General features: G+C 46.7%; 1 protein-coding gene across 1 annotated transcript; it reads left to right on the plus strand.

The window, feature by feature from the left end:
• Positions 1–384: 384 nt before the first annotated feature.
• On the plus strand, positions 385–12,044 carry LOC112570478 (muscarinic acetylcholine receptor M4-like; the record flags this gene model as incomplete). The annotated part of the gene is given in 3 exon segments (XM_025248910.1): positions 385–1,051; positions 1,054–2,649; positions 11,790–12,044. Coding segments are annotated over 3 exon segments (2,439 nt in total), but the record flags the coding sequence as incomplete, so codon positions are not given.
• Positions 12,045–14,971: the final 2,927 nt, after the last annotated feature.

The following is a 14,971-nucleotide window of genomic DNA, read 5'->3' on the forward strand; positions in this document are numbered from 1 at the left end:
CCTGGCGGGACGATTGTTCGCAGATAATTGTGCGGTGATTCGGAAATCATGGAGGAGCTGCAAGCGGTCTCGTGTCCGCAGCAGACACCGTTCTTTGCTGGGTTGCAAGAAAAATGTTTTTGTCGTGCAGCAAGAAGATGCGGGTGGTTTTTTGGTGTCATGTTAGCACCCGTTTAGTGAGAACCTCGATGCCATGTGTGCGGCAGTGAAGCGTGGGTGTCGATCCCGCGCCGGAAGAACTAGACGTTGTGCCTCGCCATCATCCACCCTCGGATAGCATGCCCTTCCGTTTCACTGAAGCTGAAGTCTTAGCAGAAGGAAAAGAAAGGCTAACCGTGCAGTTGACCTACACTTTGACCCCGAGCGTTCCAACAGCGATGATCCTATCATGTGGACTCAGACTGTTGTGCCGCTTCCGTCTTCAGCCAACCCACCGACAGTATCGTATCCACCAAAGATGTATTCGGGTCCCTGAAAGATTCCGCTTCGTCCTGGAGTCTCGACAACGCCAGCACGGAGGCTTCGATCATCCTCAGTGCCGTCCTCAACACAGGCCTCAACGTGACGTGCAACGACAGCTTCGTCCGCTGCGTCGTCGGCGCTGGCAACGTCACTGACAATGGCGACGGGTACAACGATACCCAGCCGACGTCAGACCTGCCACTGCCGCGCCCGGCGCTGGAGGTGGTGATGATCTCCATCGTGGTGGTCGTGCTGTCCATTTTAACCGCAGGTGGAAACCTGCTGGTCATTGTGGCCTTCCGTATGGACAAGGCCCTGCAGACGGTCAGCAACTACTTCCTGTTGAGTCTTGCCGTGGCGGACCTCACCATCGGGGTGGTCTCCATGCCGCTGTACACATTGTACCTGCTGATGCGCTACTGGCCGCTTGGAGCGCTGCTGTGTGACATCTGGTTGGCGTTGGACTACACCATGAGCAACGCCTCCGTTGCCAACCTCATTATCATCAGCGTCGACCGCTATTTGAGTATCACGAGACCTCTGACCTACCGTGCAAAGAGGACGCCCAGGAGAGCGGGGACCATGATCTGCACGGCTGGATCATCTCCGTTCTGCTTTGGACACCGTGGATCTTCGCCTGGCCCTACATCGAGGGCCAGCGCAATGTCCCAGACACTGAGTGCTACATCCAGTTTCTCAAAACTAACCGATACATGTCCATTTTCACGGCGACGGCCGCTTTCTACATCCCCGTCTCCATCATGTTTGGCATCTACCACCGCATTTACCGCGAGACCCGCAAACGCCAGAAGGACCTGCCCAAGCTGCAGGGTATGAAGCAGGACAAGAAGCAGGACGGCAGCAAGAAGTCGCACTTGCCTTCCAGCGACGACGAGGGCGTGTCCAGCCTGAGCGAGAAGCACAGCCAATCCTCGCCAGAGCTGGACGATCTTGAAGCCTTCCAGGCCATGGGCCGGTCCACATCCTTCAAGAACCGCCTGCTGTCGTGCCTGAAGATCGACCGCGACTCCGACTACATCGAGGAGTCCAGCACCAGCGACCCTCCGGCCTCGCCCTCAGCAAACAAGACAGTGTCGCTGTCCGCCGACTCCCCCGTACCCAGGGCCAACGGGCCTACCGTCTTCAGGCAGCATCAGTTCACCGGGCACCAGGTTTCTGTGCGGAAGCCGCTGAGTGTGTCCATGAACTGCAGTTCGTCTTTGATCCCCCTCTTGCCCGTGGACTCGCCCCACGCCTCACCGACCTTTCCTCCTATTACCCCGGATTCAGTGTTAACTACGTCTTTTTCACGTCACAGCCACGTATCGGCCATCACGCCTCTCCTCGAGTCGGAGAGGGAGAAAGACGTGAGAAGCGAAGAGGAGGAGGAAGAAGAAGAGACCGTGGTGAATGAAAGGGTTGGCGATGAGGAAAATGAAGCTGACAGCGAAGACGAGGAAGAAGATGACGAGAGCGATGAAGGTACCTCGAGGAAACTCGAGAAGTGCCAGAGAAAAGAGACGATGTACACCGTTGTGATACAGCTGCCCGCTGCAGCTGCCAGCTCTTTCGACGAGGACGACGACGTTGAGGAAGAAGAGAGGGAGGAAGTCGCGCACAGAACGAACGAGACGGAGGACAGGTTCAAACCCTCCATCCGGCTCACTCCGGACAGCGACGGAGACAGCTTCGCCGGCATCAACCCTGAGCTGCTTCAAAAGGACGGCGACAGCGACGACAGCCTGCCCATGGTTAGACCCCTCCACCAGCAGCGGCGACCTGCCCAGGAGGAGCTGCGGCACCTCGGACGCAGCCGCAGCGACGATGACGTCGACCCCTCCGACGACGGCTCCAACGCCTCAGAGCCCGAGCACCCACGAGCACCACCACCGCCTGTGCGACCCCCTACCGGCACCCCGGCGCTGGCCCGCCGCGCCCACAGCAACGACCTGCAGAAGGCAGCCATGCAGGCCAAGATGGCGGCCAAGGTGGCCGTGCGCGTGCGGCGCCAGCGCGCGAGGTCGAAGGTCGCGTTGCGGCGCCAGGAGCGGCGTCAGGACCAGAAGGCGGCCAAGACGCTGACCGCCATCTTGCTGGCCTTCCTGATCACGTGGACGCCCTACAACATCTTTACGCTGGTAGAGACTTTCTGCTCCGGCTGCATTAACGACACGTTATACGCTATAGGTGAGTAGTGTCTGCGACCCTCCCCTTTACCCTCCCTTCTTCCTTCCTTCCTCCTCCATCCCGGTGGGTGGAGTGTGTGCGTGTGTGGGTGGGGACCATCACCCCGTGACGGTTCACATCTTAGTGTGTATTGTCACACAGACCGTGACCGGGTAAAGCTGCACTCAGAGTGCAAGCGTCCTCACGATCCCATAACTCACCTGCTGACAGGCGGATTAAAAGCCGACAGCCATTTACCTTGGGTGGGGGAATTTTCAAAACCAGGGTTTGTCTCTTGCGCAATCTTACCCTGACGAGCTTGAGCCGTGTTTCGTGTGCCATTCCCTGAACTTTAACCTCCTGACTAACACAGATGACGCTCGTGCAAAATAAACAAACATTCAGACCTCTCCCGCTCTAAACCTTCCCTTCATCGCGCCTCACCACGGAAAAATAATTAAATAAAATAAAGTCAAATGCAAAACAAAACCAATGTGTGTAAAAGACTCCAGTGTTTCGGAGGGTCACCCGGTCACGCACCATTCACCCGAGACTGACAGCAGCAGGCAGACGAGAGCCGTAACTTTTCTCCGCCGACATCGCACTTGGGTGCAGCCATACATCAGGTACCCGGGTGAGGTTGTGCGGCTGTAAAACCTCCCTCGGAGTTAATTTATCTGCACTCTTCGGTTCATTCCACGAGGCTCCTGACAAAGCTTCGCTTTTGCTGTCTGTTAGACCGACAAAGTGTCTGACAATCACTCGTGTCCGTGTGACCTCAGTCGCTGGGCTTTTCACGGTCCGCATGGCTTGTAACATGTCTGTTTACTCGTTAATGTGCGTGGGCAATACAAGATGGATCATCGCATGAATGGTGGGTGGGTCAAACAACCGAAAACAAGGGATTGCTGTATAATACATTATTTGTGTGTTAATTCAGCGCGCTTAGTTGTGTGTGTGTGCGCGCGCGCGCGTCTGTCAGTCTATAAATGAGAGAGAGAATTAAAATTTTCCAGTAACTAAATGCATGACTCAAAAAGAGTGAAAGTTAAAATTGCACAATAGGAAGTAGTTACAATATTTTTGCATATTCAGTTAACAATATTTTCTATATTTATATGTTAATGAATGCAGTCGTGGTGGCTTTTTCTTCAATGTGTATGTCCTCGTATATTTGCTGGGAGGTGGGACAGACAGACAGACAGACAGACAGACAGACAGACAGACAGACAGACAGACAGACAGACAGAAACAACCACTACGTATTCTGATATCAACGCTGGTGGTAAACAACACTTTTCGATCAGCTGTCGAGGCTTACTCAGTCCCATTCTTGTTTACAATATAAACAGTCCTACTTGCTACATCTTCTCTGCACCGAGCGTCTGTCAATCGTCTCTGGAGGTAAAAACATTCTCACTGTTTGCTGGGGTCTGCTGCTGTTGTTGTTGTTGCCTCGGCTTCCTTTGCGAGCAGATCTGCTACTTCTATCACCTCTCGCTTCAATAGCTGGCTCCTTCCAACTGCATCTGTCATATTTTGTTTTTAAATTATTCGTCAAACAAAGCTCAATTAATGGACTTTGGAAGCCCGCCATCACGCCGACTCCAGTGCATCGACCAATCTGTCTCCTAGTGCAGCCAGGAGCAAATCATTCATGAGCATGAACTTCAATAATAATAATAATAATAATAATAATAATAATAATAATAATAATAATAATAATAATTTGTAGAGCTCATGTGCCAGGATGGAGCGAGCACAATGTGCTATCCAGGAACGACTCCAAACGCACCAACAGTTATTCACACAAGAAACAAACAAACAAACAACAGACGAATGATGCAGTGCAGGGATGAAGAATTGAAGAGCCAGAATCAGAGTTCGCTATAGATCATGGAAGATATCTCTTAAAAGCTTTGAACGCAAACACTGTTTGAAGAAAAGGAGGGAAAGAGAAATGTAGATACTAGGGTCAGAGACAGGGAGGAGTGTCTCTGAATCTCTCTCGTTTGATGTGTGGCGAAGAGAAAACTGATCTCGCTATCAACACTAACATCATGAATGTATCTGACATAACAACTGTCGTTGAGAGCACTTGAGTTCTGGAGAAGAGGATTGCCTGGTGGTTAGAGAAATGGCGGCTGAATCCGACTGACCACTTCGATACTCATGTGATGACATCTATAGAATGGACAGCTCAGTCCTTTGAGGGTCGGGGAAAGTAAGATGGTCACACCCTCAAAACGTCCTCAAAACACCGAACTCCTCACTGACAGTAGGGATAATACCTTACCTACTTATTCACCTATGTGTGTGTGCGCGCGCGTGCTTTACTGTCATGCAATGCCTTTGTGTATGTGCGCTTGAAGTGTGAGTGCTAGCTTGCTGAAAAGTAAGAATAATGATCTGAACTTCGTGCTTCCTCTGGCGACTTGCCCACGACCACCTCAAAAGCTGTCTTCGCTGTGTTTACACACAAATGGATGTAGCACAAACAATTCCTCGTCAGTTTACGTGGGTTTCAGCCCTGGACAGTTAGGACTCCAAACCAAACCGGAGGAAAAAAAATTCACTGTTTAAAAAAAATTCGTTTCAACCTTCACGTGTGACAAACTCGTGTCTACGTGACAAGCACGTATTTACGTGATACATACATTAGCAAAATAAACGTGCGTGTATGTGTGATAAACGTCTATTTGTGTGTTCTAAACGCTTGTTTACTTTGTGAATATGTGCTTTGCATATCAAACGTCTGTAGACCTGATAAATGTTTGTTTACTCTTGACGAACGAGCTTTTTTTTTGCAAAAAGTAAGGTTTTGTGGAAAGGAAGAGGGGAGGGAGGTCAAAGGTCAGGGTTTCCTGGCAAGACGGTTCGGTCGTAATATTTTCACGGCAGCACTCGTGACTTTACGCCGCCAGTCTCTCTCCTCAGCCACCGTTGTCTTGTCGTGAGGAGGAGGATGCCCGTGATGCTGGCGGCTTCCCTCACTGATGTCAGTTTATTGTACCAGTCGGCAGTTTACCTCCTGAAAGAGGCCGGCACCCTCTGAGGCCTCAGACCAACTGCTTGAAATGTTGTCCGCGTGTGTTTGCCAAATGTGCTAAACACCCACGTGGCATATATTTCCACCCTAGGCGATGAGGTTAAAGGTCGACAGGAGTGTTCAATTTTTTTTTTCATGCGTGAGCTCGGCTCAGACGCTGACGGGGGTTTCAAAAACTAATTTAATAACATTACCCCCCACCCTTTCATCTTTCTTTCTTTTTTCTCATTTTTGTCTCCTTTCTTTATGCCTTACTTTCTTTCAAGACACAGGGATACAGACATCGTTATGCACAGAGGTTAAAATACAGACTTCGCGAATTAACATGGTTAGATATATGCTGTCAGGGTTACAGCTGATGAAGCCGCTTTCTGGTGATGTTTCAAGAATTATTTTGCCAGAATTAAGGAGAAAGGGGACTGCACTAAGATTTTGGGAAACAAACTTTATCGACATCAACGAAGTCAGTCGGAAAAAAAATTTGTGGCCTTAAAGTCCTAGATTATTTTTCAGATAAACAGTCGTGGAAATAAACTATGTGTGTGTGTGTTGGTGCGTGCGCGTGAGCATGTATGCTTAAGTTTATTAACTCTGTAAACTCAGTAGAATTAAACAGATAAATGAAATCTTCCTCTCTCTCTCTCTCATCCTTTTTACTTTCCTCGTGCTGCAACAATCTTACTCTTTTAACGAAAACTCATTAGTAAAGTACCTTATCCCTTATAACCCAACCATGAGGAATTTCTGTGTTGTTTTACACCAAATGTTTTTTTTTTTATTAGTTTGTATTTACATGGTTTCCACTGGCGCACAGAAAGTGTAGAAACCAAGGACCTGCGTCTTGCACACCCCACTTCTCCCAGAGTAACGACTAACCCTCGCATCGTACCTCCGGCCTCAGCAGACGAGACAAAAGTGGAGCGACCTTTTGATTGCTTGCGAAGTGTGCTTGTGATCATTCTCAAAGCAACAAACTAAAGGCTTAGAGTCAAGGAGACCGAATCCACATTCTCGCCATCACGAAGATGTTCAGCATGTTAACTACTTTTCGTGGCGGGATGGGGAGGGAGAACCCAGGTTTTCGCACCAATCCACTGCAAGATGCTTTCACTTGGATAAACGAATAAAGGCGCCTGAACCCTGCCTGAAACTTGTCTGTCCGTTTGCTTCCAACAGTGTCTGTGCTTCCACCTACACGACTGTCCATCCGTCGTCAGCACCCGCAACTCTCGAGATGGTTACCTCCCTTATCTGCAGTCCGCCTGCAAATATTTGCGGTTGTCGTCCGTGAAAACCGGAGCCGATCACGTAACATAAGTTCACACAATAACACCGAATGGAACGTTTCCGTCTTGAGAGTTTGGGGAGTGGGAATGGGGAGGTAAGCGGAGAGAGGAGGGGTTAGAAGGTCCTGGAGTTGATGATGGCGCGGAAACATCCTTTTGCTGCTTTTGCATCTGCGCACAGTTCGAGCCCCCACCACCACCACCACATCTCTTGCCTCCCCTTCCCCCTCCTGCTTGCCTGGAGGTGGATGTTCTCCCGTGCCGCATGATTAAATAACTGTCTTAGCGAGGGCAGAGAGGAGTGAGAAGTGCAGGCCAGACCCCCAGGACTAATCAGCGCTCACGAGCTCTTGTTTACAGCGTGCCACCTCTTCATTTGGCTTCTCGACCCTCGCCAATGCGCCGGGCCCCACAACCCGATTTCCAGCTGAAGTGTGTTCAGTCGCCGGATGGAGAGGTATTGGCGTGAACTTGATCGGAGTATTCGGGTGAAATTCCTTACAAGAAGTAACGAACTCACGGACGAAAGTAGATAGCAAAGCTCCTAAATTTCAGGGAGAACAAATTAGTTTAGTAAGCTTGACATGTTTTCTTAGAAACATTTTGTCTTCTTGATCTTAAAATAAAATAAAAGCTCTCTCTCTCTTTCTCTCTTTCTCTCTTTCTCTCTTTCTCTCTCTCTTTCTTTCTCTTTCTCTTTTCCTCCTCTTTCTCTTTCTCTTTCTCTCGTGTGTGTGTGTGTGATGGTTTCTTCGTGTTCATGCGAGGTGTCCAAGTGGAACTCTGCGATTCACCTGCACCATTAGCTTACAAACATCAGTCAAAAATATATAATGAGTTGACTTACAGGGTCATCATTTCTTCTTTTTTCCGCCTCACAATCCTCGTCCCTTTCCATTCCCAACCCCTAACGCCTCCATCTTGTGGATAATAACTGCAAAAGCAAAAATGATGACGCGAGCATTGTCCTCCGTAACAAAAGCATGAGACTTGAGAGGGCTCTGAGGCGGAGAACCTCTCATCCTCTTGCCGAAGGCCCGTTTTGTTAATCGGCTGGTGCTATCTGCCATCTAAAATGTCCGGTAATCTTCTTGTGTTCCGGGACCTAGACGGCCAGTGCACCGCGATTATCAGGTTCCCTTCCTGCTGTCGCGGTTGTCCAGGGAGTAGCTTCATTATGCAGCTGGCAAATCTCAGGCAGAAACTTACTTTATGACCCACTGGGGGCATTTAGAACACACACCACATTAAACAAGAACTTAAAGATTTCCAGACCGTGACTGATAGTTTAATGAAGCAGTTAATAAACTGTCAAGATAAACAATAGAATTATTCCAACGTTATTACAAAAATTTCTCAAATAAGGAATAAACTGGGTTTAGGATCATATTTATTTTGCATATTCCTGTTAAGTTGGTGTTTATAATTCTTATAAATTTTTATTAGCGTGTGTGTGTAAGGAGAAAAAAAAATCCATGTCCAACTGCAGGACAAGAACCTAAACTAATTTCAGTCACAGGTGGTCCTCTCCTAGTCCAGCTACTCGATGGAAGAGAAGAGGACGAGAGGAAGTGGATCTTCCACCAACAGGCCACCGTCTAACGAGAGTGAACGCGGGACACTAAACCTACCCCATAATCCGATTCAGAAAGGGGTGTGAGTGGAAGTAGAGGGGAACTATTCGTATTCTTTACTGTGTACAGTGTACTGACAGGCTTAACCGCGTTTACGGACGCTTGGCGCTGGTCCTCTACCCGCCATTGAAACAAGTTGCCGGCTTGGGTCTCAAAGCCGCTTTGCATTTGCTTGGAGCCTCGCAATCGATGGAAGACATAAAACACCAACAGTTGATTACCAACAGACGGGGCTGCTAATGGGCCTTTGTAATATTCACTGCACAGGTCCCCCGAATGGAAATGTGGTAACGAGAGACAATGAGAATGTTACACTTGTATCACAGAACTGGAAGTGGCTAAAACACATGAATGTAGTGTGTGAGATATGAATTTGAGATATTTAGGTGTAAAGGTGTGTAGGAGGTAAGTATTGGCATACAGAGTATGTGTGCATATGGTTGTGTGCACTTCTTTATATATACACACACATGAGTATATAAATATTGTGTGTGAGAGAGAGGTAGATTTGATTGAACCATTGATACGCGTAGCCGTTGTTTATTTAAGCAAATTATAAACAATCAAAATCGTCGAGAAAAAAAAAAACTAAAATCTTCTTATTTTGGGAATCGTGTAGCTTCATGGAGTGTTCAGATGGAATGATCGACTAAAAGACAACAGGTTCCAATTCCATGTTGTGGAAACTCTTGAACCTAGTTTACTTTTGTTTGAGCGCCTTTCATCTAAAGGGGGCTCGTTGTTGATCGCTGATCCTCCAAATCCAGGTTCCTGACAGGGTTTTCAAGAGTAGAAAACTTGTAACGGTTCAGAAGACGTGCAGAGCTCTTTTCCCCCTAAAATTTTGATAATTTTTATATTTTAGCTAGCAAAAACAAAATCCTGTACAGATTGTACTTGATACGCTGTCTCTCGTCGTCATGAAACGCCCAGGTGTTTCATGAATTTTAATTTGTTTGTGTTTTTATTACATTCTTTGCATTTCTGTGTCTGCTTTCGAATATATATCTCTTGTACAGTTGAGCAAATGCTACGCTCACACACACACGCACACACACACGCACACACACGCACACGCACACGCAAGCAACCACAAAGATTAGGCGGTTAACCCTCCCCCAGCCCTGCAATTTCTCACCTGGATGTGACTGGTTACGTCACTGCGGACAAGGCTCTCCAGACACGTGACAGCATACGTCACCCTCCCGACATTGCGTGTTGTTGACATGATAAAGACCACCCCAACTTCAAAGCATGCTGAGTAATCTGCTCCTTCATAGCCTTATTATTTCCCCTTGAGATAACGTCTCAATTTACGGCGACATCGACATCCACTTAGACCTTTGACCTTTGGCCAGCACTCATCCTTACTAAAGTCAAGTTACCAAACGACCCGTTAATACACCGACCTGGGGGAGAAATCTTCCTCTAACATTCCCTTAGGCACAGGTGTTGAAACCACTAGAGACGATTTACCTTCAAAATAACACAAAGCAGTATAAATCATGACGATTATCTGTTCATTTACAGCCTTTCTTCTTCTGAACTTTGACCTTCTCTCTGCTGTCAACGCCCCTGGCCCTATCAGAGAGCCCTAAACTTAAAGCTGTAATCTTTTGCACGTATGTCAGGAACTATTACTGATATTCTGGTGTAATAGCTTTGCTGTTTTCTCTAGGGCTGATTATTATTATTTTCTGTCCGTGCTTTTGTTGCTGGAACAACATTAGTGTATACGAAACAGGTGAGCTTGATGAAAGCGCTCGGCGGAGATGAGATTACAACGGTTCGCATTGCACTGCGCCTGGAGCGAACAGTTCATGGTTGTGTCGAAAAAAAAATGTTTTACTTATTTCTGGGTTTTCCCTTCTCTGCCCTCCACAAACACGAAACAGGTTTGCTATCGTAAAATGTTTTCCTCCGGAGAACAACATGGACTGTGAAAAGAAAAAGGAAGAAAGAACGCTCAGGAAGAGTTTTATGACGGATTGGCTGGAGTATATCTGGTGATGTGGAAGCTTGTTATTATTAGGCTAGTATTAAAACTAATTTTACAATCTTTACCACCTTCTTTTTTCTTAATTGATACAGTCATACAATCTCCGCTCAACACACCTTGTAATGTCTCTTGTCCTCCCTGAGATGTTTCAACAGTTCTGGGGCAGCTTCTGTGTTATGTGTGTGTGTTTCGGTGGGTAGACGTGTTGGCGCGTGTGCGCGTTCATATGTGTGTGTGTGTGTTTATATGTGTGTGTTTGTGTGTGTGTGAAAGTAGAGGGGGGAGAGGTCAGGGCCGGTAAGTCAGGGAAAGACTGAAGGGCTTGGCAGTCAATAGATAATTGCCCCACTTTGCGTGTTGTCTGAACCACAGCCTCGGGTAGAGATTGGCAGGCAGCTGGGTCGGTCTCAGGGGTATGATTTGTTCCTTCATTACTGCGGCCCTATGGTCACTTTTTCGCCGACCTGGCCCGACATGCTCTTCGGCTACAGATAATTATTGAAGTTCCACGAGACTTCGCCGGGAGGACGCTCAGCCTCCGCAGGCTCGAGGACTAAGACTTCCTGTATGGCGGTAAAATCACAATCCCGTATTTTTTCTCTGGCTTATATGATATATCTCTTTCCTGCCTGCCCTCGCAAGCCAGTCTGATTATCGTGCCGAAGCATCATAGCCCTGAGATGTTAAACTTAAATAAAAATTGGGACTAAGAAAAAGAACTTTGCCTCTTGCACTAAACTGTGATGTCTTGAGACTGTATCTATAGGCGAGAGGAAGAATGTCCAAGTTTGTATAGTTTTTGTTTCGAGACCAAGGAGTATGGTGTAGCAGATGGCATCATCTTGGTAGCTGAATTGAGAATCTAGCTATTCTATAATGAAATCCGCCCCACAATACCCCTTACACATTTTATCAGCATAATCATCACATGTTTGGATATCTGGACTGCGCTGATGACCGATGATAACATTATTTTTAAATACATCATGCTGAGACCTACAGCTCTATAGCTCTAAACTCGAATATGGCAAGGGACCGTCTCTGGTATCTAAGCTCTTGAGTAACTTACTTCACCTGGAAATGTTTTTTTTTTTTTTTAAAGGGTTACTGACTGGTTTCCAATCACGCTGAAAAAAATGTTAAAGGACGAATAACGAACGTGTCTAACCATCATGCTGTTTTCTTGTTTTCAGGCTACTGGCTGTGCTACATCAACAGCACCATCAACCCCTTGTGCTACGCCCTGTGCAACGTCAACTTCCGGCGGGCCTTCGTGCGCATCCTGACATGTCGCTGCGTCCAGCGCCGCGCGTCCGTGCAGCGCATGGTCATCCCCGCCATGCAGGTGTCCAGCCTCATTCCTAGATGACGTCACACCTAGCCTGTGTCACTGGTTTTTCCCATGAGCCCCATGTAAATGACACGATCGTTTTATTTTAAACCGTATTATTCTTGGGAACGAGGAAGAGTTCTCGTGGTTCCAGTTTGAGACAGGGAATGTCAGAAGAATGTCTCAGAGACTTCGAAACTTTGCTAGCATGTTCTTTTGGAAGATGATTTTTTTTTTAAAAAAAAAAAAAGTCCTGAAAGAGTGACGGTGTGATATTTCCTGGACGGAGTTTGAAGGTAGGGAAGGAGAATTCGCCACACAGAACAGTTTTCCCGAGACTTGCCTTGCACGTGATTTCGCGTGATGGCGCGAGATTTCCGGGCTGGGTCTGCGTGTAAAAGAAGAAGAGCACTCTAGAACAACCACGTGACTTGCGACTGCGTCCCGCAGCAGGAGATCGAGTCTGGATGCCAGGCTGCACAAAATTACTGGCATCGTTGAGTTTCCGACCAATCTCATCGAGATAAGTATTGTTTTCCTTTCAACACCGTGCTGAAAGACGAAGAGTCACGTGACCTCGCCAGCCTTCGTGCTTACGAGTTTCCTTTTGCACCAGGCTCCCTTCCTCCAACCTTCCTTGTGTCCACTGATAGCACATGCTGTTGCTAATTTATCGATAGGTTCTTAGAATGTGGAAAAGAAAACTGCGCTACTTTCATCGGGTGCTTACCGAATGCGTCAACAAATCTGTCAAAGGTCACATTTTTACCGAACAAAACCTGCACGTGATCTTCGCTCTTTTTTTTTTTTTTTTTTTTTTTTCGATATTTTGGAAAGTCAGGGTTGTGAGGTAGACAGCCAAAATAAAGATGGCATTCGTCTTGTTCGTGATGTCGCAAATTGTAAACCTTGTACATCAAGACACGCTTTTGCTCTTCTTGATGTCTCACTGTAACTTGTATCTCTTCCAGAGCACTGCAAATGCGACCAATAAACCTGCAGCCTCACTCCATAAACCTTCCAGCAGATTTTGTCACCACACCCAGTAAACCTTCAGTTATTGTGTAGCTAGCTTTGACCACAATAAAGTTCAACTTAAAGGGCAAAAAAAAAAAACCCACGGACTCAACAAAGTCAAGAACAAGAAAGTGTCTGCTTAAATCCTTATCTACATTTAGAGTATTATGCTTTGTGCTATTCAATGAAATCGTAATTTATTTCCAGGAATGTATGAAGAATGCTTGCTTTCCCTCGACAGTTTTTCCTGAGCTATAAAAATCGCACTTAGTTCCAGTAGGCGTCTGATTATCTAAAGATTTTCTAGAAGTCTTATTTGCGAGGATTCGCTTGAAATAGCCGGAGGATGTTTCCAGAACAAAGGACAAAGTTTACTGGTACGACCACCGTCACGTGACACACCGGCAGCAGGACCTTGACCTTTCTTCAACATGGCAGACGTGCGGCAGACTAATGATCCGCGGTTGATTGTCAGATGACCGGTCTTTGATGCTCAGCCTGCAGACCATTGTGTCGCCATCTTCTTCCCGGGAATAACTAACAGCACTGAGAGTTCTCCCATCTTCCCCTGTTAACAGATGTCGGCTATATTTTTTTGTCTTGTCTTAGTGTCAAGCATTAGAACATTGTATTAAAAATTCACAGACGACCCAAGCTGCTCTCTAAGGACCAGTCTGTTTTGTCGCCGAGTGTTTGTCATGAATTTTTTTGTTTCAAATGTCGAGTGATGGACTGCTACTTTGGTATCTGTTGTAGTCTGCTACCTTTGGTTACAGCAATTATTTATATGACTAAAACTGAAGTTGTAAGCGATTTATAACAAGAATGTAAACAAGTGTTTTGATATGGGAATTACCCATTAATATTTTAATCGCAATGATGATAAGAGAGTTGCGATTCAGTTGGAATTCAGTCGAAGCTACCAAGTGAAAAAAAAAAAAAAAACCGGGTAGTCTGGGATCGACCCTCCGATGTAGCTGTTTGTACCGCAAAGTATCAGAAGGACCGTTCTTTGCAGCAAGCGAGCCAGTGCGCATGCGCTGAACACGTCCAGGGTTATAAGGTCATCAACGATATCTTCTATTTAATCTTTCTTTCAAAATACGTACGCACTTACATACACGTGCACATTTCTATGCACGCTCAACACAGACACGTACATAAAGATGATGCATGTCCTCCCGTCTGGGGAACCGAGCAAACGAGTATCACCCGCTGTGGGTTGTTGTGAGTTGTTACAATATTCTTCTGATGCCATACAAAGACTTCACTTAGTTCTGTGCGAAAACCTATCCCATACTATTTTTTAAACATTTTTCTTTTTTGAAAAAAATTGTTTTTAATCACCAATGTAGCGAAATTTTCTTTCTGGAGAAGTCTTTGCAGGAACAATAAAAATTGTGTCTGCTTTTTGAGAGCGAAGCTTTGTGCAAGCTCGGATAAGAAGAAAGAGAATGACATACATCATCCCTTCCTCGCACACCCACCCTCCCACCTCCAACACGCACGCACGCAGCTCACACACACCATGCACACCCACTACACACGCACGCACAGACGCACGCATGCACGCACACAAGCAGTCTTGGCACGAACATTTAAAATAAGTTCCTGACAGAAAGTCTTTCTCGCGGACGGCACAGAGGCCCGAGTGTTGCTACATTCACACGGCAGCAACGACCATTGTCCGAACCTAACGAGCCTTGGCGGTCTCGTCTATTTTAAGATGGCGAATTATCGACAACCCTTTTATCTAGATGAATCTCCGCTGAAGTATTCGGTCATGTGACCATAGCTAGGTGGTGCCTAAGCTCTGTTTGCACGTAAGTGGTTTGAGTGATCTGTTCCATCCGCTCCTGGACTGAGTGGTCAAAATGCATTTACTGGAGGAAAGCTGCAGGTGTTACCGTTATTTGCAATGAACAGCAGTTTGTCCAAACACAGATAAGACATTGGTGCATGTGTCCATTCTAACTATATTGGAGCAACATAAAATCTGTGCTTTCAAACCATTTCTAAAATGTGTTG

Source organism: Pomacea canaliculata, linkage group LG8, assembly GCF_003073045.1.
Source record: "Pomacea canaliculata isolate SZHN2017 linkage group LG8, ASM307304v1, whole genome shotgun sequence".
Taxonomy (NCBI): Eukaryota; Metazoa; Mollusca; class Gastropoda; order Architaenioglossa; family Ampullariidae; genus Pomacea; species Pomacea canaliculata.